The sequence below is a fragment of the Carassius carassius genome, chromosome 17 (genome assembly GCF_963082965.1).
Source record: "Carassius carassius chromosome 17, fCarCar2.1, whole genome shotgun sequence".
Lineage (NCBI taxonomy): Eukaryota > Metazoa > Chordata > Actinopteri > Cypriniformes > Cyprinidae > Carassius > Carassius carassius.
The window spans coordinates 32,561,688-32,585,532 of NC_081771.1; the positions used below are offsets into that span (position 1 = coordinate 32,561,688).

General features: G+C 38.2%; 2 protein-coding genes across 2 annotated transcripts; both read left to right on the top strand.

The window, feature by feature from the left end:
- The first annotated feature begins 991 nt into the window (after positions 1–991).
- LOC132090960 (thioredoxin reductase 1, cytoplasmic-like) lies at positions 992–12,996 on the top strand. Its single transcript, XM_059497743.1, has 16 exons — positions 992–1,306; positions 2,225–2,285; positions 3,067–3,176; positions 4,147–4,254; positions 4,785–4,857; positions 4,939–5,058; positions 5,562–5,704; positions 6,083–6,198; positions 6,826–7,051; positions 7,198–7,290; positions 8,019–8,095; positions 8,981–9,137; positions 11,221–11,328; positions 11,401–11,496; positions 12,181–12,315; positions 12,411–12,996. Exons 1-16 carry the CDS (start codon positions 1,190–1,192, stop codon positions 12,471–12,473), a joined length of 1,803 nt encoding a protein of 600 aa, XP_059353726.1. The 5' UTR covers positions 992–1,189; the 3' UTR covers positions 12,474–12,996.
- Positions 12,997–15,268: 2,272 nt separating this feature from the next.
- ntan1 (N-terminal asparagine amidase) lies at positions 15,269–18,670 on the top strand. The gene is made up of 10 exons (XM_059570271.1): positions 15,269–15,466; positions 15,825–15,927; positions 15,997–16,062; positions 16,149–16,257; positions 16,346–16,419; positions 16,494–16,547; positions 17,002–17,055; positions 17,332–17,429; positions 17,499–17,612; positions 18,091–18,670. Exons 1-10 carry the CDS (start codon positions 15,386–15,388, stop codon positions 18,250–18,252), a joined length of 915 nt encoding a protein of 304 aa, XP_059426254.1. The 5' UTR covers positions 15,269–15,385; the 3' UTR covers positions 18,253–18,670.
- Positions 18,671–23,845: the final 5,175 nt, after the last annotated feature.

The window sequence follows — 23,845 nt, forward strand, 5'->3', positions numbered from 1 at the left end:
CCTTATAACACTTATAAACTCACTAATTATTATCCAGACATTGAGCTTTCTTTAGGTGGAAGACACACACTCTGCAGTATGATTATTGCTCTGCAGAAATGCTTTAATCCTCTTGATTCTTGACGTTTTGCAATGACAGGAATATGTGAGTAATGCTATATTTAATATCATATATACACACTCAAACACTCATGTATATATTACTTTAGTAAATAACAATATTTAAGAACAAATTGGTGTTACTTAATTTTGACTGCTGAAGTACACACAAAATGTTCTGTTAAAGAGTTATTATGGAGCACTGGCGCCATCTAGTGGAATGTTAACGTTCTACACTGGAACTACAGTGTAAATGTATTAACTTTAATAACAATTACACAAACTTCTACAGAGTTGAACAAAGTGTGTATTGGATTTGCTTTAGTTTAAGCTGAATAACTGGAAAAATGTGTGAGTATCAATTGTATATTATCCATTGTAAATTAGTTAACAACGCGCAGGTTGCAATGGTCGGGTTTAGCCACCAGGTGACGCGTGTGTCCGCACCACTGAGGCGTCTCCAAATATTGCCTGGTGGGTTAACCAAGTAATATCATTGACGATAATAATAATAATAACGATAATAATAATAATAATAATAATAATAATAATAATAATAATAATAACAATAATAATAATAATAATAATAATAATAAAAATAATAATAATAATAATTAGTATAGTAAATCATAATCTTGTGCTTCCATAAATTATCAGTCTAATTATTCAGTTAAAACTCTAAACTCTAAAACTCTACTGAGATACCTTAAATTCAGTTTTCTTTAAAGAGCTTAAGTTTATTTTTATTTTACAGTACACGTTTATTTTAAGTTATAAGTTACTAACAAAGCTATGACAGACAACACGTGGGTCCCAGTAAGTGAAAGACCTGGGTTGATTTTCAATCAGGCGCTCGCGGGTCAGACTCATTGGGTCTTATGTAAGAGGCGCGCGCGCGGCAGAGCGTCATTCAGCAGCGGCCGCGAGATGAAATCGTAATGATGACAGGAGTGATTTTAGTCTTATTTAACCTGTTAATAAATGGTGCATCATGAGTTTATGTTGAGATAAAGTTTGACTTGTATCATAATCATCGACTGAGGAAGCCGTAGAGCGCGGAATATCGATCCCTGATCGGTTATTAATAATTATGCCGCCCATCGAGAAAGACGCGGGTCGCGAGCGGATCCGATCGAAGATCAAAGAGCTGATCGATGCTAATCAGGTGCTCGTGTTCAGTAAGAGCTACTGTCCCTTCTGCGTACAGGTGAGTGAAGATAAACACCTCACAAACACAACAAACAGCAAAAGAGAGAGAGAGAGAGAGAGAAAGAAAGAAAGAAAGTGGAGTTAGGAAGGTTTGTAAAGTTGATAAGTCTTGTGTGTATTAGCGATCATTAGTCAGTCAGTGAAAAATCCATGTACTTAAAAGTGTATAAGGTTCAGTTAAATTTATTTTAAAATAACTTTTTCTGGATTATTTGTTTGGTTTTTGTAATCATTTTCATTAGCAGTTCCTTTTTATTTTTTTTTTTTTTTAGTAGTTTAAGTTTTATTATGTTGTAAAGTGATTCGATATTTGAATATTTAAATGCTCTGGAGAAGTAATTATTGTTCACTGATTTAATCGTGCTGTTTTATTTTTGCTTTTGTTAAAAGTTGATAGTAAAAAAGTTCTACAATTATTAAAAACTAAAACCAGTAATTTGTCATTGTCAAGTACATGTATTAATGACTTTAGTCTTAGTTCTTGTATTAATGAAGTTTATGTATAGTGTAAAATAAGGAGAACAGTTTCTTTTGTGCTCTGCTTTAGTGTAAGTCAGTCTGAATCAAGTCTAGTAGTATGAGCTTTAATACAGACATTAATCAAGAACTTGTGTTCTTAAAGGGTTAAATTTCTGCTGTAGTCCAGCACTGTCTGTTTAGATTAGTGTTAAACGCAGCATAAGTAATAAAGACTGCAGAAAGGAACATTCACAATAAAATATCAAATATTGACAATTCACTTGTATAATAAAATGATATCATGCATCTGTAGACTTTAGTGAGTCATTCAGAGAAGCAATAGGGTACAAAGCTGCTTTTAGAAACACCCTGAAAGATAATGAAGATTGTCTATAATTAGTGTTTTAATAGATGTTGTGTTTTAGACCGTAATGTGTGTGGTTCTGTGTAATTCCAGGTGAAGGACCTCTTTAAAGAGCTGAATGTCAAGTGTAATGCCATCGAGCTGGATCTGATGGGTGAGAGGACAATAACTCTTTATCATTCAACATATCAAATGAGTAATCAGATGATGACTTTTACAGTAATTCCTTTTGACGAGTGAAACGCGATACACGGAGGAAGTGCCAAGCTTTTTGTGTTCTTCAGCTGATGGAAATAATAGCAGACCATCAAAACAGTCAGAGAAGCTGGTGTGGTATTAAATAAAATGGATTATTGAAATTGTTTTGCTGTTTTAATGTGAAAATTGCTGAGCTTGCAATCGCAAAACATTCATTTTACAAGAAATTCTACCTGAAATGCAAGATTACCGATTCTATGCATGTGTTTCCACTCCAGCTAGTATTATGTAATGTTCATGTTAAAGGTGATTGAACTTTTACCGCCTCATTGACAGAGTTGAGCTGAAGTACACTTGCATGTGCTCTCTCTGAATCTCTCAAGTTAATGTTTAAGTGTTGGCTGCTGAGTCACTCCAGCATTACTGATGTCTGAAACTCCTCGTTTTCCTCTTCTTGCTCATCCATGTCTCATTCACATCTCGCGCTCTCTTTATCTCTCTGTCCATGTGCAGCTGTTTGTCTCATGTTCGTATCATGACCCTGATAAAGGATTCACTGGCGAACTGCTCTAAACCTGATTAGCTGCTGTGTTTGGAGCCAGACATCTCTTTCAGGAGCAGGCGAGCAGTGCCAGATCCGAACCTGATTTGATTATTGGAGAGCCGCCCATGTGGTGTAGATGTGAAACACGAGCGGTGAGACCCAGACTGATCTGATCGTGTCTGATGTGTTTCAGAGGACGGGACCAACTACCAGGACATGCTGCATGAGATGACGGGGCAGAAAACAGTCCCCAGCGTCTTCATCAACAAGAAACACGTCGGAGGCTGTGACAGCACCATGAAGGTACTGTGTTTCTGACTGATCTGTGCATTGTGATTCCAGCTGGGTTTCACTGGCCAGGGAAATTAAGAGAAATTAATTGGTTGTAGACTTTGATTATTAGCAGACGTAAATGTAATTTCCAAAAGCAAACGGTGTTTTACAGTTTTCACACTTAATTCATTTTCTCACAGATTTGATGGTGTGAACTTCTCTAACTTTAGTTATAATGAAGAATAACCAAGTGACCATTACATTTGCTGAAGTGTAATTTCATGCATTCTGTTCCAACACCATTTACTAAAGACAGTGGTTTTCTGTTCTGAGGCAGTTCTCGCTTCACTTCACAGTAAAGAGGAGCTGATGCTTGACTGAGTTAGTGAGCTTTCTGCTGCAAAAGGCTCATCTGCACACATCCTTTCTCCTCCGTTTTTTTTTTTTTTTTTTTTAATTATAGGTCTATAAAAGGTAATGAAACTTTTGCTGACTGTCCCACATACAGATGCATATTAAATCAGTTTCACTCTCTGAAATCTCTTGTCAGCATTTGTTTTTATTTCTGTGAATTTATAAATGGCAAACGCCGTTAAGTGTTGTTTTAAAAGATAAATAGCATGATGCTTATACATTTTCAGCCCTTATATCAAGTCATTTTTGCTGTTGTGATTTGTTTGTTCTCATTAGGCATCTTACTGTCTGGATATCATGACCTTGGTAACTTTTAAATTGACAGACACCATTCCAGAAACGATTAAAATATACTTTTCACAGTATTTTAGCATGTAGATGGCACCAATAATGCTCCAAATGCATTCAAATGTACCATTCTGTGACAAAGATGGATACATTGAGGTGCATTTTTGAGGTTCAGCAGCTCTGTGGGAGAGATGTTTGGTAATCGAGCTGAATGACGCTCAAGCACCTCTTCACCGAGTCTCTCATCAGCATCGTGTTCATGCTCCTGCTGATGATGGGTTTGTTGTCATGGTAACAGGCTCACAGGGATGGCGTCCTGCAGAAGCTGCTGGGTGAAGACAGCGAGGCGTACGAGTATGATCTGATCGTGATCGGCGGTGGTTCTGGGGGTCTGGCCTGCTCAAAGGTGAGTTCAAGTACACAGATCCTTCATTTATAGTGCTGTTTAAATACTGTGTGTGTGGGGGGGTCAGTCGAGCCAGTCTCTGAGCTTCAAGTTACATGCATGAATCCTGTTTTAGGTCTTGGCTTTAAAAAAGTTTAAGCTTTTGACATGTAAGGAGTAAAATATAGATGTAAATCCAGATTATTGAAGGCACAGTTTTACATAAAAAAAAAAATTCTGTATGCTATACCTAGTATTAATCCACAGTATTTTTATATATATCTATATATATATGTGTGTGTATTTTTACTTTATACTCAGTTTTTTTTTTTTAAATGCTCCATTTGTATGAATTTTATATTTAGTTTTTATTTAATACTCATTTACAAGTTATATACACCAAATAAAATAGGTTTTGTGTGTAAAGTTTCGCTTAATTGTTGCAAAATACTTCTAGTGATTAAAAAAAAAACACTATAGGAGCACACAAGCAGTTCTGTGGGTTTTGCACATCAGTCTGATTTTAATGCTGTCTCTTCCTGCCCAAACAGGAAGCAGCTTCCTTGGGGAAGAAGGTCATGGTTCTGGATTATGTTGTTCCCACTCCGAAGGGCACAAGCTGGGGTAAGAACACCGGACTCGAAAGCATGCAAGTTTAATCAAAACTGACGTGTAATAAGATGATAATAAGCTGTTTCTGTACAGGTCTGGGTGGCACGTGTGTGAACGTGGGCTGTATTCCCAAGAAACTGATGCATCAGACGGCTCTGCTGGGGACCGCCATGGAGGACGCACGCAAGTTCGGCTGGGAGTTCAGTGATCAGGGTGAGCTATATTCAACACGGACAGAAATATGAAGCTGGACGTGGTACACAGTAGTACATGATAAACTGGCTCTTTGATATGGACCGCAGATGAGAACCGCTATCTGGAATGCATTAAATCATGAAAAGAAGTAAAACTAAACAAGAGTTGCTTGAAGTTGTGATGAAATTTTGGGATTTCTGATCTGAAGACATGTTTCAGATTGGTTTCCTCTTTCTTTAAAAGAGTTTCAGTATATGTTTATTAATTCTGTTACTGCAGCCTTGTCAATATTTCTTGAAATGGTTAAAAAGACTGTCACGAGAGTCTTTATCTATATCCGTAATCGAAAGAGTTAATGTGAGATTTAACACCAGAAATCTTCATGATACACCGAACAAATGAACATTGCAACATTCAGTGTATTGCAAAGTGTTGTTTTCAAAAGCTTCCTTTATTGTTTTTTTTGGTCCGTCTTCTGTTTTAATTGACATTCTCATTTAAATGGTGACTTTTTATTAAAGTGAGTCACAACTGGGAGACGATGAGGACTGCGGTGAATAACTACATCGGTTCACTGAACTGGGGCTACAGGGTTTCTCTACGAGATAAAAACGTCAATTACGTTAACGCCTACGCTGAGTTTGTGGAGCCGCACAAGATAAAGGCAAGTGTGTTCTGACTCGATCTGACTGAAATGTAGTCGACCCTTAACAAGTTTTATAAAGGCAGAGCTAATCTAAAAGAGATCCAAGTCCACTTCAGGTTCAGATACAGTGTGAATGCAAAGAGAACTTGATTCTTTTCCACTAAGGAAGTTTGATTTTGATTTTATTTTAGAGATTAAGTGTAAAACATTATTTAATTACTACTTTTGGCAGCAGAACATGAGGAAAAGCATGGCTTCATGTCACAAGGCATTGCTTGGCATAGGAGAGCTGCTGTAGTCTAAATGGCACCAGAATGAAATGCAAAAAATTGCATATTGCATTCATGATCTGCCAAACCCTCCCTCGTCTAACCTTTTGTTTGCTCTTCCTAACAGGCCACAAACAAGCGCAGTAAAGAGATGTTCTACACTGCTGCTAAGTTTGTGCTGGCGACGGGAGAGAGACCTCGTTATCTGGGCATCCCAGGAGACAAAGAGTACTGCATCACCAGGTGAGATCAGACTCTGAGTTCAGTCAGTTCACCGTGGTAAACTCCCTCTGGAGAGCCCGATAAACACTGCTGGACCTCAGGGAGTCGTTACTAGTGTGTTTACATGAAGCTTTATTGATTTAAAGCTGATTCATTCTCAGTCACCAAGGGAAGGAAAGCTTTCACTGCATGTGTTGTGTAAGAGGAGGACTTCCTTCTATAGCTTGTGTGGCTACTTATTTTTAAATGTGTGGTGTAAGAAGGTGGCACAGACCAAAAAAGCTGTGCAAAATCTGATCTGAGCAGTCAGACTGAAACTGAGACTGATTTGAATAGGATTTCACCTGGTCACGTAATGCATTTTAAGTCAGTAAAATAGTTTCATTTACACAGCCCAAACAGAGAGTCTTGTTTCTTTGATGTATCAGGCCTTTAAACTGATTTCCTGATGTTCATTCATCTTTTATCTGAGAAGGAAGTGAGTAGCAGGTGTTTGGCTTAAGCCTCTGCGGTTTTCAGTATATTGACTTTTCAGTCTGGAAGTTTGCAGTGTTTGAGGTTTAACTGTATGTGTCTGAACTTTTGTCTACATTTGAGGAAGCGTGATCCGTCCGTGTCCTCCTCACTGGTTGTGTTTGTTCTTCGCAGCGATGACCTGTTCTCGTTGCCCTACTGTCCCGGGAAGACTCTGGTCATCGGGGCGTCGTATGTGGCTCTGGAGTGCGGGGGGTTTCTGGCCGGTTTGGGGCTGGACGTGACCATCATGGTGCGCTCTATTCTCCTGCGAGGATTCGATCAGGACATGGCCAACCGTGCGGGAGATCACATGGAGACACACGGAGTCAAATTCCTCAGGAAGTTTGTTCCTACCAAGGTTAGTGCATGTGTGCTGTTAAACATTACTGAAATATGAAATGATGCTTTATCTGTCGGTTATGAAATGCTCTTTAGGGGTATTATCATCATGGCCTCTTTACTCTCCTTATGTTGGTGATAAACACTTAGTCTCTTTCTCTACAGATCGAGCAGCTGGAAGCTGGAACTCCAGGCCGACTTAAAGTGACGGCCAAATCAACCGAGGGTGATGAAGTGTGTGAAGGAGAATACAATACTGTGAGTATCATGTCTGTGTGGACAAAAAGATATCATTGAAGAGCGTCAGATTTTATCTTGTCTGCGATCTCTCAAAACTGGTGAGGCGTCCTGCTGTCAAGCCTAACCCTGAGGTGTGCTTTCAGATGAACTGAAACCTCATAACTGACCTGATTTGGAGAAATCCATATTGAAAACAACTGCTCGCCATTATTTATTTATCAGTAAAAAACAGTAATATTGTGAGTTATTACAAGTCTTCTATGCAAGTATATTGTAAAATGTAATATTTCTATGATTAAAGCTGAATTTGTCTTCAGTATTACTCCATTAAACTTCAGAAATCATTCTAATACACTGATTTGCTGCTCAAACATTTGATTATCAGTGCTGTACTTCAAAGAAACCTAAAAAAATGCATCAGTTTCCATGAAAATGAGTAAAGTTCAAAAGAACAGCATTTACTTGAAATAGAAATCCATTGTAACTTTTCTTGAGTGTCACTTTTGAAAAATTGAATGTGTACTTGATGAATAAATAATTTGATGTTTCCAAGTCATGTTTAAAAAATAAAAATTAAATAATAATAATTGCATTAGTTGTTTAATCTAAACCTTCAGTGGAGTTGTACAGTTAGTCTGCCGTTTAATGTGTCCTGAACAGTGCTTTGGTATTTTATAACTGTGGTAGGAGTCTGGTGTTTCTGTGGCACATTCCTTCAGTGTCTCTAATGCTGCTCTGTCTCTCAGGTGTTGATCGCAGTCGGTCGAGACGCCTGTACAGGAAAGATTGGTCTGGACAAAGCTGGAGTCAAAGTCAATGCCAAGTATGGGTCTTTCATTTGAATGGTTTATTTTGGTCGTCTGTCCCTCCCACATCCCATAACAAAGTGCTTGTTGTCATGGTATCTCTAGAGAGGGCGGGGTCAGAGGTGAGTGTCACAGTGAGTCAGCAGTATTGAGTCTGAACTGACCTCAGGACAGGACTGTGTTTGTAGAGCACAGTGGGTCAAGAAGGATTCAGATAAATATTTCCATTCAGTAGAGTGGGATTATTAATATTAATTCTGTTAGTAATTAACTGAAGTGTGTGTGTGTGTTTGAGACTGGTTTAGAAGCAGAATCATGTGATTCCATATGACCCACACACATGTGAGAGTGATGCACGGCATGAAATGCTGCCTGAGTTGCTCATTTCCGTTTAGTAATGCACACAATGTTTTTTTTGTACATTGACAAGTCATTGTGCACTAGTTACAGTAACACCAGTCTTCCAAGATTGCAGAAGTGAGCTGAGGTTGATGTAATGTGGCTTTTATATGACGACAGCCTTTCTGCAGCTCATAAATGCATCTTACATTTTAGTTCATGCATAGCCATTTTAAGTCGCCAATGAGTGTAATGCTTGCAACTGCATTTTAGTTCGTGTCTTGAGTGCACAAATCTATTGAAACCTCAATACAAAAGTTTTGATGCTTTGAGGAAAAATGGTAGATTGTGATCATGCAGTATTGACACAGATGTTTCACAACCAAGTAATACAACGTGAAAAGATGTTTGGGAAGGGAATGCAAGTAAACCGATTCAGATCAAGCTTCAGAAGCAAGTTTGAATCTGACTTTTCTGTTTCTTGTTGTCTTTACTTAGTCCTCATGACTCGGACTGTGCTCTCCCAAAGCTAACATTGAGTCCTTTCCTGATCCTCCTTCCAGGAACGGGAAGATCCCGGTGAACGATGAGGAGCAGACCAGTGTTCCTCACATCTATGCTATTGGAGACATCCTGGAGGGGAAGTGGGAGCTGACTCCTGTGGCCATACAGGCCGGGAAGCTGCTGGCTCGCCGACTGTTCGCTGGAGCATCTCTGAAGGTCAGTCCAGGGTTTCCGCGGGGCCAGAAAAAGTCATAAAAACGTCCGGATTTTCCATACAAGTTCATAAAAAAACATTTAGCCACGTCTTAAATTGATATGCTAGTCCATTAATTTGTTCTTCCATCAAAATGCGCTCGCAGCGGCAATGGCATTCATATGTTTCGCCTGTTGTAGTTCTGTATCTGAGGAATCTGGGTGGTGTCACACTGGTATCACAGCGTTCCAGAACTACAAGGTCCATGCGACAGCAAGCACACGCTTGTCAGAAGGACTTTCACAGAAACCCGCGCGAACTCTGAACATACTGTATCATACTGAGTCACTGCTTAGATTATTTGAAATCATCCTGGCTATCACAATGGGAAAATGTACCCTTAACGATCTATAGCTCGAATACGGTGCGTTTAGTAGCTGGCTCAAGCCCGTCGCTAACAATCGGTATCAAGCATCCAAACACAAGACGCGGAAAAGCTGAACTGAGTAGCTGGTTACTCACGCGCTGTGTTCGGTGCGGAGAGGGAGCGAGAGCCGTGTATCACGGACAGTCCCTCCTGCACATGAACGAACAAATACTAATCTCAGTTTTGAACATACAAAAGGATGTGAAAGAGCCCAATTCAGTACCACGGTGTTCAGGGCTTACGCAGAGAAGGGCGTCTCAAAACGCTTGAACACCGAATTTGCTTCTTTTTGCTCTTCTGCAGACAAATACATACAAACTATGTCAAATTACCCGCCTTTTTTTTCAGTTATTTGTCAGTTATTTCTTAAGTGAAAGTAAACAGTTGAGGAAAAAGATGCGTTCATCATCTCTTAAAGGGACGGCGCCTAATTTAGCTACTGGCTGCTGTAATGTTAATCCAAGAAAATGAAAGAAAAATCACTCACTGCTATTGACTGCAGTTTTAACAAGAATTTATGCACGGTCAAACCAAAAATTATCCAGACTCCAGATATAATTTTTGATATACATATTTTACTAGTAGGTACAGGACACTAATGCATTTATGTAAGTGAGTATAAGCAAACTGTGACATATTATACCCAAAGCACCCTCATACAGTGAACTACTAGTGAAATAGATAGATATAAATGTTTTATCTATATATAAAATTGGGAAAAAATATTATTCAGCACCTTATAAAGCACCATGCATTGCTTATGTTTTTTTTTCTAAATTGCTAATGCAACCTTTTCACACCACAGTCTGAACAAAATGAAGCATTGGTTGGTAACTGGTCAACAAAGTATTGATGGTTGTGTAAATATTGTCATAATAACAGTTGTCTGTAGTTTTGGTTGATTGTAATCCATTACGTACATTTCTATCAAAGTTATGACATGATCAAGATGACACAGTTTAACTCTAAATTCCTGTCACATTTTATAACCATTTTAGAAGCAATAGCAAATAAACTAATAATGTGAGAAATGTTCAAGGTGTCTGAATAAATTTTGGTTTGATTGTGTATTTAATTTTTACATTGAAGACTATCCAGTGCTATTTTACATTTAATTATTTGGTTTCTGTACCTGGACACCTACAAACTTGAAAAAAACTTAAACATTGTGTAAATGGCAAAAAATAAATAAAAATGAAAGAACATACAAATTAAACAATTTCAAATAGGGCCCACTGGTACAACCTGCACCGGGGCCCCGCTGACCCCCGCTGACCCCTGCTTGTGGGTGTGGAATACTGTGACTTTGGAAAGCAATGCCATAAAATAATTGTTAATTTACAATTGCTCAAGAAAAAGGCGAAGGCTTCAGTTTCTTAATCTTAAGAAATAATAGAATTACCCTTTAAATAATAAAACTTGTTACTTCAATGAAAGTCAATAATAAAAAAGACTTTTGAAAGGAATTTTAATGACTGAAGTTCTTTATCGTAATTCGTGTAGGTCATAAATTCAAATCCTAATAGTCATAAAAAGGTCTTAAAAATTTGACTGATGAAACCCTGCAGTCATAACTATTCCTGTGTTTGTGTTATAAACGTTAGATTAAACTCTGTAAAGAGCAGTTGGTTTGCTGTGATCTCACCGGGTCCTGTCTCCCTCTCTCGGTGTTGTTTCAGTGTGATTATCTGAACGTTCCCACCACGGTCTTCACTCCGATGGAGTACGGCAGCTGTGGTTATCCGGAGGAGAAGGCCGTCGAGATCTACGGAGAGGAGAACCTCGAGGTGAGTGTTTGCTGACAGGCGTCCGACTGGAAATAATAACCTGTGCTGATAATGATTGTGTGGTCTCTGCAGATCTATCACAGTCTGTTCTGGCCTCTGGAGTTCACCGTTCCCAACCGGGACAACAACCGGTGCTACGCCAAGATCATCTGCAATAAACTGGACAACGTAAGACATGCACAACTCACCATCCTACGTGAACGTGGTTTGATTCGTTTAAAATAAAAATAAAGGCTTTTTTGAAACCTGATTCCAAGTCAGGATGATACACTAAACTGGATTTGAGTTGCTTTACGGTAAGATTTAATTCATTAGCATTGTTTGAACTTCTTCCAGTAAACTAGTATTGTTTCAGGGATGAAAATGGGAAATAAAAAAGATGGTTGAAAAAATGTGATTTAACTTGGAAGTCATAAAAAAAAAGTACTTGAATTTAGAAAAGCTAAATAGGAATTAAAAATAAAAATGACAAACAAGTTACTAGAACTTAAAATGAGGAAATGAAAATAAAATTAGGATGGAGGATTACAATTGTTATGATGTTACAGATTCATGCATTCTGTAAAACTGCATAAAATGTTAACAAATCTTGCAGTGTTAATTTTTATTTTCAAAGTAATGCATGTAAAAAAAAATGGTCAAAATAGATGTAATATTAATGTTTCTGTAAATGAATAATAATTTTGTAAAGTGTTTATTTATTCCCCCCCACTGTTAGCTTACATGATGCATATTTAGAAAATGCAGTAAAGATGTGAGGCTGACTGATTTCCTTCGAGCGTTGTGTTGTGTGAATGCTGTCATTACTGTGAGACACTTCAGGAGAATTAACTGCTGTCTGTCTGTGTGCAGGATCGTGTGATTGGCTTCCACTATCTGGGTCCTAACGCTGGAGAGGTCACTCAGGGCTTCGGAGCCGCCATGAAATGTGGAATCACCAAAGACCAGCTGGACAACACCATCGGGATTCACCCGACGTGTGCTGAGGTGTGTTCCTGTGACCTGCTGCTTCATGATATATCACTGTTTCCTCATGTTCTTGCTCTTGAGTTATAACATGCTTCTCCCTTCACTTGTTCCAGATCTTCACCACCATGGAGGTCACCAAGCGCTCGGGCAGAGACATCACTCAATCCGGCTGCTGAGGTTAAACCCTGCTCGTTTAACAGGCTGTCAGGACTAGTGTAAACTGGTTTATTCTAGTGATTTATCCCTCTACCCTTGGCATAAACGCACTCGAGTCTCTTGAATTAATCTCAGGTCATTAAAACTCATCAGAAGTCGTGTGATCACGATCCGCCCTGCTCTTAAAGGCCTTTGTGTCTCGCTGTTGTTCACCGTTTGCATCACCTTTAACAAACCATGTGAGGGGTGTGTGGTGGGCGGAGTCTGTGACACGACAGCCCTTCAGAGGCGGGGCTTCTCTTGGCTAGAGACCAGTGATTGGGGGAGGGGATGATGATTGACAGCCTGTTAGACAGCGGGGTTACTCTGCTTTAACTGATTGTCCGAGTCAGAAATGCACCACAGGCGTCTGTGCTTTACTTTTTTTTTTTTTTTTCACCTTATAAACTCGTGCATTCGTGTTTGGTGCTCGGTGACGTTTTAACCCTTAACCCACGTTCAGTGGCGGGTTATGACTGAAGTTTTCTGCACTTGGACTTTAAATGGATAACTCATGTTAATGAGAACAGCTGATCTTTGGCCTTCAGACTCGTGAGGGCCGCATACTTTCATTTCTTTCAGTCGTAGGAGTCTTATTTTTCTTTATTTAACAGTGGTTCGTCATCAGTTGCTCGGCAGAGCGTCATCAATCTGTTTCAGGATCATCGTAAGACAGATTTCACTTCCTGCCGAGTAACTGAGACGGGATCAAATGCAGCATGTAGATGCTTCCTCAAAGTATTTAAACTAATGGCATCACTGAGATCCGTCTGATGCCTTTCAGAGCACTTAGAAACATCAATGAGATGTGTATGTTCATATTTTTATAAATATCACTGGATTATCTGTGTCTGTACGGAGGCTTCGTTCGAGTATAAATGTTTGTTTGCTCTCGTTTCCTCATTCACTCCCTGTTGCTTTCTAAGGATTGTGTTTAACAGTCAGCTCCTGATGCATGTACAGTATTTCCATATTATCTCTGTTCATTCTATTCATGAACTTTAATAAAGCTGTGTACACAACTTGAGTTTCTCACACGTTTATCTGCAGGAAATTATCAAGCGTGAAACTTTAATGAACATCATAAATTGTGTGCAATTTTTTTTTTTTTTTTTTTTTTTTTTTTTTTTTTTTTTTTTTTTTTGATTTATCACGGTTTAATGTTCACTCAATATAATTAGAAGTTCATGACATTTTATGCTGCTTGGATGGGAAAGCAATTCAGTAATACCTCAAGGCAGAGAAACGCTGATAATAATAATGCATCTGGATGGAAGGGCCGCAGCTGATTGGCTGGAAACTGTAAACAGGAAATGTTTATAATAAACCGCTTCCTGTCCTCTAACAGGAGTCTGCTGTAATGTACAGAACAGGGTTAAGTGAGGGATGGTCACTTCCTGCAGCTCTCTTGATTCAGTTCAGAGTTCATCCTCTTGATGATTCTGGATGAATATTCACAATAAACCCTCAATTCCTGGACTGCATACCTGCTTCTGTGCATTCATCTGAGACCTGAGGAAATGAGGATGAAGTGCCTCCTTTTCATGCATTTAGTTTAGAGAGAATAATCACAGGCTGATGGATCCAACACGCCTCAGGTGTGTGTGTGTGTGTGTGTGTGTGTTTCTCATCTCTTTCTGTTTGATTTGATATAATGCTGCTCTGCTTTATTAAATCCAGCTGGCTGTTGACACTTTTAACAGTTTTCTTTAAAAATTCATATGGTTTCTATATAATTAAAAATATATTTGTTTATTGTATCCTGTATTTCCATTAGTCCTGGGACAAAAGTCAAAACACACGCACACTAAATAAACAACATTTTGACTGTCATTGTGTGATTCTTTGTACAGATGGTCAGATTTTCTGTTGGTGAATAAAAAATGAATACACAAATTAAAAATGGCAAAACATAAAAGTCTGGCAACACTAATCTAGAAGCTTCTATGCTGCTGGAGTTGTGAAATAAAGGTGATTAATCAGTGAGTAACTTTCCTGACTTCATGATGCATTCAGAAACCTCATAAACTGAGTGTTTAATACACACATGATCACAGCGAAAAACAAAGAAACTTAAAATAAAGGATACATTAGGGTTCCAAAAAAATACTTTTAGCAAGCTGTTTGTAACTATAATAGTGATTTAAAGGTTAGCCGCTTCATACATTTATCTATGTATTAACTGCATAGCTATTTAAATTGTTATCTTTAGGACAAAATTCCTATCTTTCTATTAGTAAGGTTATTTTAATGAATATATATATATATATTTTTTTTTTTTTTCTTTTCTGTTAAATACTTATTTAAATATTAAGGAAATTGTTCATTGTGTTTGCTCCAGGAAATGGATTACATCTCAAAATTTCTTAAATATTTCTCAAGCACCAGGAAAGAAAAGAAGATCCTCTTTAATCAAAACCAAATACAGAGTGAGTCAGTGAATCCTGAAGATGATCTCCAGCGCCCCCTGCTGCTCCTGAGTAGCGTTTTATGATTATTATTAATTGTTATATTTTATTTCATTGTTTATTTAATTATTATAATGTGTTTATTTAATATATTTAGATAATAGTACTTATATAATATAATATAAGCTAAGCTAGGCTAGAGCAGATAAAGTTGCTTTTAGCGGAGCGCCGCCTGACGGTCTGTATGCTCACATGCAGCTAATGAAACTCCATTGGCCTTTCCTCTCGATTTCTTTCTAATGTCAAAGAGACTTCCGGTTTCTGTCCGTTCTAGCGAATCATTTCTACTGCTCCGAGTCACGTGAGCTGTGACGTGCGCGCAAAGCGGAAGAGAACGCGGCGGTGTGATGAGGAGAATCACACATGAAAGAGTTATCATTAATGATCCGACTTTAATGAAATAATCAGATTTAATCTCTGTCAGGATGCCACTGTTTACTCAGAATAAGCGAATAGAGCGCGTGAACTCAACCGCGGAGCTCTTCAGCAAATACCCGCATCTGAAGGTAAGTTATACAATAATACAAAATAATAATAATAATATTATTATTATTATACTGCAGCACGTATTCACAGACTGTAATGAATATAGACCCTCTTTCTCTTGGATGTATAAGATAAACAACACAATCTTTAAAACAACACTTTTCATTAAATGTATTAATATTTTATTATAATACAGAAGTATGCATGCACACACTGTAATATATGTAGATCTAGTAATATATATATATATATATATATAGAAAAAAAGAAACATTAAAAAAAAGAAACATTAGTATCCGTGTCATTTGCCAGTTATGCACATATAGTGTGCAGTGCATGTAATCAGAAGAGGTTGATTTGTTGATGTGTGTCTCTTAGGAAAGTGCAAAGCAGTTTGTGTCCAGAAGTCCAGAGGCTGTGGACACTAAACAGCTCCTGTACATCCAGCAGCGGGAGTTTGCAGCGACCACACCAGCGGACAGTGAGTGTTTGCTCTCCATCTGATGACCAGCGGTGTGTTACACACACTCTAATGTTTCTCTTTACTCAGATTCAGTCTCTATGCTGGGATCTGATGACGCTACAACATGCCACTTAGTCGTGCTTCGACACACAGGTAACATGAACCTTCATAGAGTCAGTGTGTTTGTGTCTGAGTCAGTGTGTGTGTGTTGGTTGACTGTGTTTGTGTCTGTTCTGCAGGCAGCGGAGCGACGTGTCTGGCTCACTGTGATGGCTCCAGCACATGGACTGAAGTTCCTCTGATTGTCAATGCTGTCACTTCTAGAAGCAGTCCAGCGAAAGAGGGCAGGTGCTGTAGATTGGTCACGCATCACTGAACAGGAACGTCAAATAGAAAGGACTGTATGTGTGATTTATGGCTGTGTTTGTGTCTTCAGACTAGAGCTGCATCTGGTCGGTGGTTTTGATGATGACCGAAGGACCTCACACTCACTCAGCCTTAGTATTCTGGGTAGGTCGAGAGCAAAGACATGATGAAACATTCACTGTGTGATCAGAAGTGATTCTGATGATTTTGCATTACAGCTGCCTTTCAGAAGCAGAAGGAAGAGATTCACCTGGAGACGTGCTGCATCACAGGTCCGTCGTGATGGGAAATATTTCACTTCTATTAGTTCATTTACTTTAAAAATAAACAATGAAGAGTCTGTCATCATTTACTGACTCTCATGTTGTTCCAACCCTGTATGAATTAATTGTTTCTGTGGAACACAAGAGCAGTCATTTTGACAATATCCTTACAACAGCTCATAGTTTTCACATGCGTCAAAGAAAAGCCCTAAGAAAAGTAGTCTCTACAACTTACTCACTATTTTCCAAGTCTCAAATCGTATGGTGTTTCGTGTGAGAAAAAGACCCAAATTTAAGTCATTATTCATTGAAAATCGCCCCGTCTGTTGCAGTACTAAAATCTCATTCAGCAAGGTTTTGATTTTATTCAATTATTTTAGCCTGTTTCTTTAACAGAAAGATGTTACTACTTCAGAGTACATGGAGTACATTTATAATTACACATCTATTTCTGTCTCTTCAGACATGAATGATGTCATCAAAGACGGGATTCATCGGCCCGTGGTGTATGGGATAGGTACTGTACAACATCTCCATCTTTTCTCAGTGTGATAGACAGGTTCACACACAGCACCAAAAATACAGCAGTACGTTTTTTTTTTTTTTTTTTTTGGATAAAATTGAAATATCTTCAGATATGCTACGTTTTTTTTTTTTTTGAAACACATAGCTTTTGTTTATTTAACTAAACTGCAGCCTTTGTGATTTCATAATCACGGGAAGCCATACCACAGTTTCAGTTTTGAGTGGATTCATCATGAGACACTGACAGCGTGTTTCTGTCTGAGTTCAGGTGTGAACGTTAAAACCGGTCACGTGTTTCCAGCTTCATTCTCCTGTCGAGGACCAGCCGAGGAGCTCCGATCCGCTCGCTCCTTCTCTGGTGGACAGGTACAGATGATATTCTGTAGCACTCAATACCTGACAGAAGAATGAGATATCGGTGTGTGTCATTGACAGATGGTTGAAGTGTATGACTCCAGCAGAGAGCTGGTGAAGATCGACCCGTGCAGATGGACACCAAACAATGACATGTCCTTCTGGCTGTCCCAAGATGATGAAACCATCTTACAGGTCTGAAACCCCCTCACTGCTCGTTTATTGAACCTTTAGACCAAAAAAAAAAAAGTTTGCGTGTGTTTTTTTTTTTCCTTCGCGTTTCGTATTTTATCCATCAGGCTTTTATGGCTTATATAGAGAGATTATACAAGAAAACACAACTCAAAGAATGTACAATTGGATGCAGATGCTGAAGTTTAAATTGATTGAAATATCAGTCTTGAGATTGAAATGATCCAAACATATAATGCAATGCAATCTAAAGCCTGATGAGACGTGAATCACAAGCTGAAGATGAATGGCCTTTTCATTGCTAAAAAAAAAAGCATAAACTATCAATTAGATGCAGAAGGCATGGAGTAGATTGTGAACAACAGACTTAACTGCAAACTTTGATCAAATATGATACAGTAAGTTGTGTATTTCATCATGAATTAGATCGGCAGGATTAATTGATTTTTCTCATTGATTTCTCGTCTGGTTTGTCCATCAGTATTTGTCCACGTCTCCGCATGCAGAGCCTCCTCACTTCGTGCATCACATCAAATCCACCATCCGGTTTCTTCTGGATCATCCGACCGCAGATGGGCTGTTTCCAGCCGGTCAGCCGCAGCTGTACCGCCGCACTGAGGACGGCCGCTGGAAGAGAGCCTAAACGCTGACCTCTGACCCCCACTGTAACCCAACTAAAGGCCTTCGACGTCTGCTGTTTAAAGTAGAAGCTCCTTTACACTGATCTGAACCGAAACAGTGTCTAAAGAGTGACTTCTGCTCAGAGTGAAATATCTGATGATGGTTTTCATGAACCGCACCTTACATAGAAACAAGAGTCTATGAACTATTTCTTATTTTTGTTTCATATTTCTTATGTATGTCAATGCAATTGTGTATATGGATCATAAGATGTGTTCTTTATTTTACACTTACAGGATATGATGGGTTTTTTTCCCTAACATCTAGCTGCATCTTATTTGCTCACCAAACATTCATTCTGGAAACCGTAAAAAATAAAGTTGTGATTCTTTGACGAGGAATGAGAGAATAAAAATTCTGTTGCCGGTGGAAACATGGTCTTTTGTTTATTTAAACCTTTATATGATTATAACAATGAATGGAAACTTGAAATATATTCCTCTTTAGACAGGGTTTCTTAACGAGGATCTGACGTTTACTGACACATTTTAGTTTGTGCAGTACTAAAGTACAGTATATCTGTATTTAAAATGTACAAATAAATACATAGAAAATATGTAGGGGAAAAAATCAGTTGTTTTGAGGAACGGTAACTAATGTATTCCAAGATGCTGAATATAAATAAAACGTTTATTGAGCCTGTTAAAGCATACAGATTGAAATGCTAAATTGCAATGGTTTGAGAACACAGGCAATATCTTCATTTGTTGTTTATATTAAATATTTTGGAAAAAAGCTGCAGTCCAACAGGTTAGTCCCCCCCACAATGTTATGTTCACAGCTTTGAGACATAATAAAATACACGTGTTTGTGGCATTGAAACCAAAAAAAATGAAACAAATGTCAATCAGTCCATTCTTTAAAAATAAAATATTGGATATCCCAAGGTCTATGATCTCCTGAACTTCACTAGACACAGCCAGAAATGTCTTCTGCTTTTATTCAGTGTTTGACATTGTTTAGCTGGATTTCTCTGTGTGTGTGTGTGTGCTGCAACTGATCTGACCTCAAAAAAGATCTATGGATTTACTGCAAAAGCTCTGAACGGGAAGTGACCGCTGATGAGTGTTAATGTAATGAGCTACAGTCAAGTGTTTTACTCAAGACCACTTAAACAGAGACCAAGACCTGGCACTTGTTTACTCTTCTTTGAACGTGATCTGACAGAGACACTTAATTATAAGATCATCTGCAGCTTGTTTTGACAGGAGCATGCACACAAGAAACATTTTTGATCTGGAAAAATCCTCCTTACAGTGAATGTTTTTTAATGCATGTCACTTTTGCACTAATCTAATGCTGTTTTCTCTAATACACATTGGCCACAATTAACGGCACTGTTTTATTCAATACTTTTTGAAACCTCCATTTGCCAGTTTAACAGCTCTGAGTTTTCTCCTATAATGCCTGATGAGGTTAGAGAACACCTCACAAGAGATCAGAGACCATTCCTTCATCCAGATTCACTCCAGACCCTTTAGATTCCCAGCTCCATGTTGGTGCTTCTCCTCTTCAGTTCACTCCTCTCATTCTCTGTAGGGTTCAGATCAGAGGACTGGGATGGCCATTGCTGAATCTTGGTTTTGAGCTCAGTGACCCATTTCTGTGTTGTTTTTGAGGTTTGTGTTTGGATTATTGTACGGTTGGAAGATCCAAACATGACCCATTATAAGATTTCTAACAGAGTCAGTCACTTATTGATTTTTTATCTGTTGGTATTTGATAGAATCCACGATGCCATGTATCTAAACAAGATGTGCAGGACCTCCAGCAGAAAATTGGGCCCACAACATCACAAATACAGCAGTATATTTCATTGTACTCATGGGGTACTTTTTCTTTCTGTGTTCACCAAACCCATCTTGAGTGTTTGCTGCTAAAAAGCTCATTTTTTTTAGTTTCATCTGATCATAGAAGCCAGTCCCATTTGAAGTTCCAGTCATGGCTGATAACTGAATATGCTTTAGTTTGTTTTTGAATGAGCTTGGAGAACTTTTCTTGTAACCCTCCCAAACAACATGTGGTGATGTAAGTTCTGTTTGACAATTTTTTTAAAGGTTTGCTGAACCAGAGACTCAACTATTTTCTGGCAATATCCAGCTGTGACCCTTGAAGAGTCTTTAGCTACTCAAACTGACCTTCTCACGACACATTAAGACGATATAGACACACGTCCTCTTCCAGGCAGTTTCGTAACATTTTATGTTGATTGGAAATTCTTAATTATTGCCCTGATGGTGGAAATGGGACTTTTCACTGCTCTAGCTCTTTTCTTAAAGCCACTTCACTAATTTTTGAAGCTCAATTATCTTTTGCTGCACATCAGAAATAAAATCTGATTGTGGTTTTTCTGATTGTGATGGATGATTAAGGGCATTTGGGCTTCGTTTTCCCTCCTCTTTATATTTCTGTGAAACAGTAAGCAATGGCTGGATAATTTTATGTTCATAATCATGATGGAGTGCTCAAAATTGTGAATATGAATGGGAATATACTTCAGAGATATTTTACTCATAAGAATTTCTAGGGGGGCCAATAATTGTGTCCAACGAATATTTGAGAAAAACATTAATTTCATAATGATATTTTGCCTCCGTTTTAAATTCTTATTATCCAATGAAAGGATACATTCTTGTGAATTTTTTAAATGAAAAAATAAAAATGCAGATGAATTTTCACAGCCTTATTTGATCATATTTACCAAGGGTGCCAATATTTTTGGACACGACTGTATATTTATTGCACAAGTTAAATATAAACTAGTGCTGTCAAATGATTAATCATGATTAAATCGCAATTTTGGATGCAATTAATCGTTTGACAGCACTAATATAAACAAATATAAATAAAATTAAAGCTGCAAGCAGCGATGAACGGGCCCTCGCACCCGGGCTCACCACCAGCGAATGGCTTTAGTAAAAAGGTGAACGGTGAGAAATATGCATTTAAAGTCATAAATACAAGTCGAATATATCAAAGTATATTCCATATATGTTCCAATCTTCCTGTTGCCAGCAGGTGGCGCTATCATTATAATGGAATATTGGCCTTCAGATGTGTTCAGGCCAGGACTCTTATTGAACATGTGAAGTTTGGGGAAGATTGAACATTTTATGTCTGAGTTACAACAACTTCTCTTGCTGTGGCGAGACATCAAATTTTGTCATGGCACTATGGACACGCCCTTTAACGAGACCTCAAGATCTCCACAATTTAACATTGCACAGGCCTTTAGATTAGACTGACCACAAAAAAATACATTTTTGTCAAAAGATTTCTAGGAGTAGTTTATCACAGCATAAAACGTGTCACTTCCTGTTGCCAGCAGGTGGCGCTATGACTATAACTGAATATGGGCATGTAGATCTGTTAAGGGCAGAAGTCTTATCTAACATGTGAAGTTTGGGGCAGATTGGGCATTGTATGTCTGAGTTACAGCAACTTCCTTTTTCATGGCGAAACATCAAAATTTGTCAGACCGCCATGGACACGCCCTTTAACGAAACCTCAAGATCTTTGCAATTTAACATCGCAAAGGGCTTTAGATTACATTGACCAAGTTTGGTGTTGATCTGAATAAATCTCTAGGAGGAGTACGTTAAAGTACAACCCCTGGAAATGGCAAAAACAACACAAATTTTGCAGAGAAAATTCAAAATAACCGACTTCCTGTTGGGATTAGGATTTCGTACCAAGATACTTTTTTGTAGGTATTGGTGTGTTACATGTGTGTACCGATTTTTGTACATGTACGTGAAACGGAGCTCGAGGCGTGCTATGTTGAAAGTGTATAGGTGGCGCTATCGAGCCATTTTGGCACACCTGATGGAATATTGGCCTACGGATGTGTTCAGGCCAGGACTCTTATCACACTTGTGAAGTTTGGGGAAGATCGGACATTTTATGCCTGAGTTATAACATCTTTTATTCCCATGGCGAGACATCGAACTTCGTCACGGCGCCATGGACACGCCTTTTAACGAAAACTCAAGATCTTCACAACTTAACATCGCACAGGCCTTTAGATTAGACTGACCACAAAAAAGACATTGATGTCATAAAAATTCTAGGAGTAGTTAGTCGTAGTGTAAAATATGTCACTTCCTGTTGCCAATAGGTGGCGCTATGACTATAACTGAATATGGGCATGTCAATCTGTTCAGGTCAGGAGTCTTATTAAACATGTGAAGTTTGGCGCAGATTGGACATTGTATGTCTGAGTTATAGCAACTTCATTTTTCATGGCGAATCATCGAAATTCGCCAGGCCGCCACGGACACGCCCTTTAACGAAACCTCAAGATCTTCGCAATTTAACATCGCAAAGGCCTTTAGATTAGTCATACCAAATTTGGTGTTGATCTGAATAAATCTCTAGGAGGAGTTCATTAAAATACAACGCATGGAAATGACAAAAATTGCACAAAATTTGCTCATAATATTAAAAATAACCGACTTCCTGTTGGGTTTAGAATTTTGCTCCAAGAGTCTTTTTTGTAGGTATTGGTGTGTTACACATGTGTGCCAATTTCCGTGCATGTACGTGAAACATAGCTGGAAGGCTGTTGATTTTCTTAGTATAGGTGGCGCTGTCGAGCCATTTTGCCACACCCTCTTCTGAATCCTATATCAGACGAAAATTTTCACCATGTTTGACGCGTGTGCAAAGTTTCATGACTTTTTGAGGATGTTTAAGCCCTCAAAAATGCGATTCATTTTGGAGAAGCGGAAGAATAATAATAAGAAACAGAGCAGATACAATAGGGTCCTCACACCATCGGTGCCCGGCCCCTAAAAATGTCAGGGTCCCCAATTAGATTGATGAAAATGAGTGTGTGTAAACATAGTCCTTAAGTAATGTACAAAAAATAAAATCCATTAGTCCTACACTGAATCCTTTCTAACAGATGTTAACCTGCCTCATAGTCAGTGTTGGGAAGGTTACTTTGGAAATGTAATAGGTTACAGATTACAAGTTACCCTGTTTAAAATGTAATAGTAGTGTAACTTTTTCAATTACTTTATTAAAGTAATGTAACTAATTACTTTTGAGTACTTTTTGATTACTTTTCTAAATTTGTAAAAATTAAAGAATAATAAATAAAAGCATATACATCAACTTAAATACAGTTATCTAATAAGCATGTGATGTATTCTGTGTAATAAACTCCTGAAACATTGGTGTTTTTTTGAAACTGCTGTCTCCGTATATGATGATAGTTTTCTCAAAATAAGTAAAATGCACATGAAGTGACACAAAGCAGTTCTAGAAATTATGTTTATGTGCTCGTGTACTCCTATATTGAGGCAGCAGAGGTTGAAAACACTGCGAGCTTCAGTAGGCCTATGTGTAGTAAATAAAACAATGTCTTTGCCATTAATTTACAGGAGGGGCGGACTGGGAAAAAAATTCAGACTGGAAAATTCAAACTCATACAAACAAATTCATGGACAAAACTATTTTTTGTATGGACCTGACATAAAAAAGGTTTAAATCTTTAATTTGGGGACATGCAAAATAATTTAAAGTTCTCTCCTGAACTGCACCTTCACTTC

Excerpts from the sequence above, each read along its gene's own strand:
- LOC132090960 (XM_059497743.1), top strand. The coding sequence starts at position 1,190 with ATGCCGCCCATCGAGAAAGACGCGGGTCGCGAGCGGATCCGATCGAAG. Across the intron at positions 5,705-6,082 it reads TGGAGCCGCACAAGATAAAG|GCCACAAACAAGCGCAGTAA; the intron begins GCAAGTGTGTTC and ends TCTTCCTAACAG. Across the intron at positions 6,199-6,825 it reads AAAGAGTACTGCATCACCAG|CGATGACCTGTTCTCGTTGC; the intron begins GTGAGATCAGAC and ends TGTTCTTCGCAG.
- ntan1 (XM_059570271.1), top strand. The coding sequence starts at position 15,386 with ATGCCACTGTTTACTCAGAATAAGCGAATAGAGCGCGTGAACTCAACC. Across the intron at positions 15,928-15,996 it reads AGCGACCACACCAGCGGACA|ATTCAGTCTCTATGCTGGGA; the intron begins GTGAGTGTTTGC and ends CTCTTTACTCAG. Across the intron at positions 16,063-16,148 it reads AGTCGTGCTTCGACACACAG|GCAGCGGAGCGACGTGTCTG; the intron begins GTAACATGAACC and ends TCTGTTCTGCAG.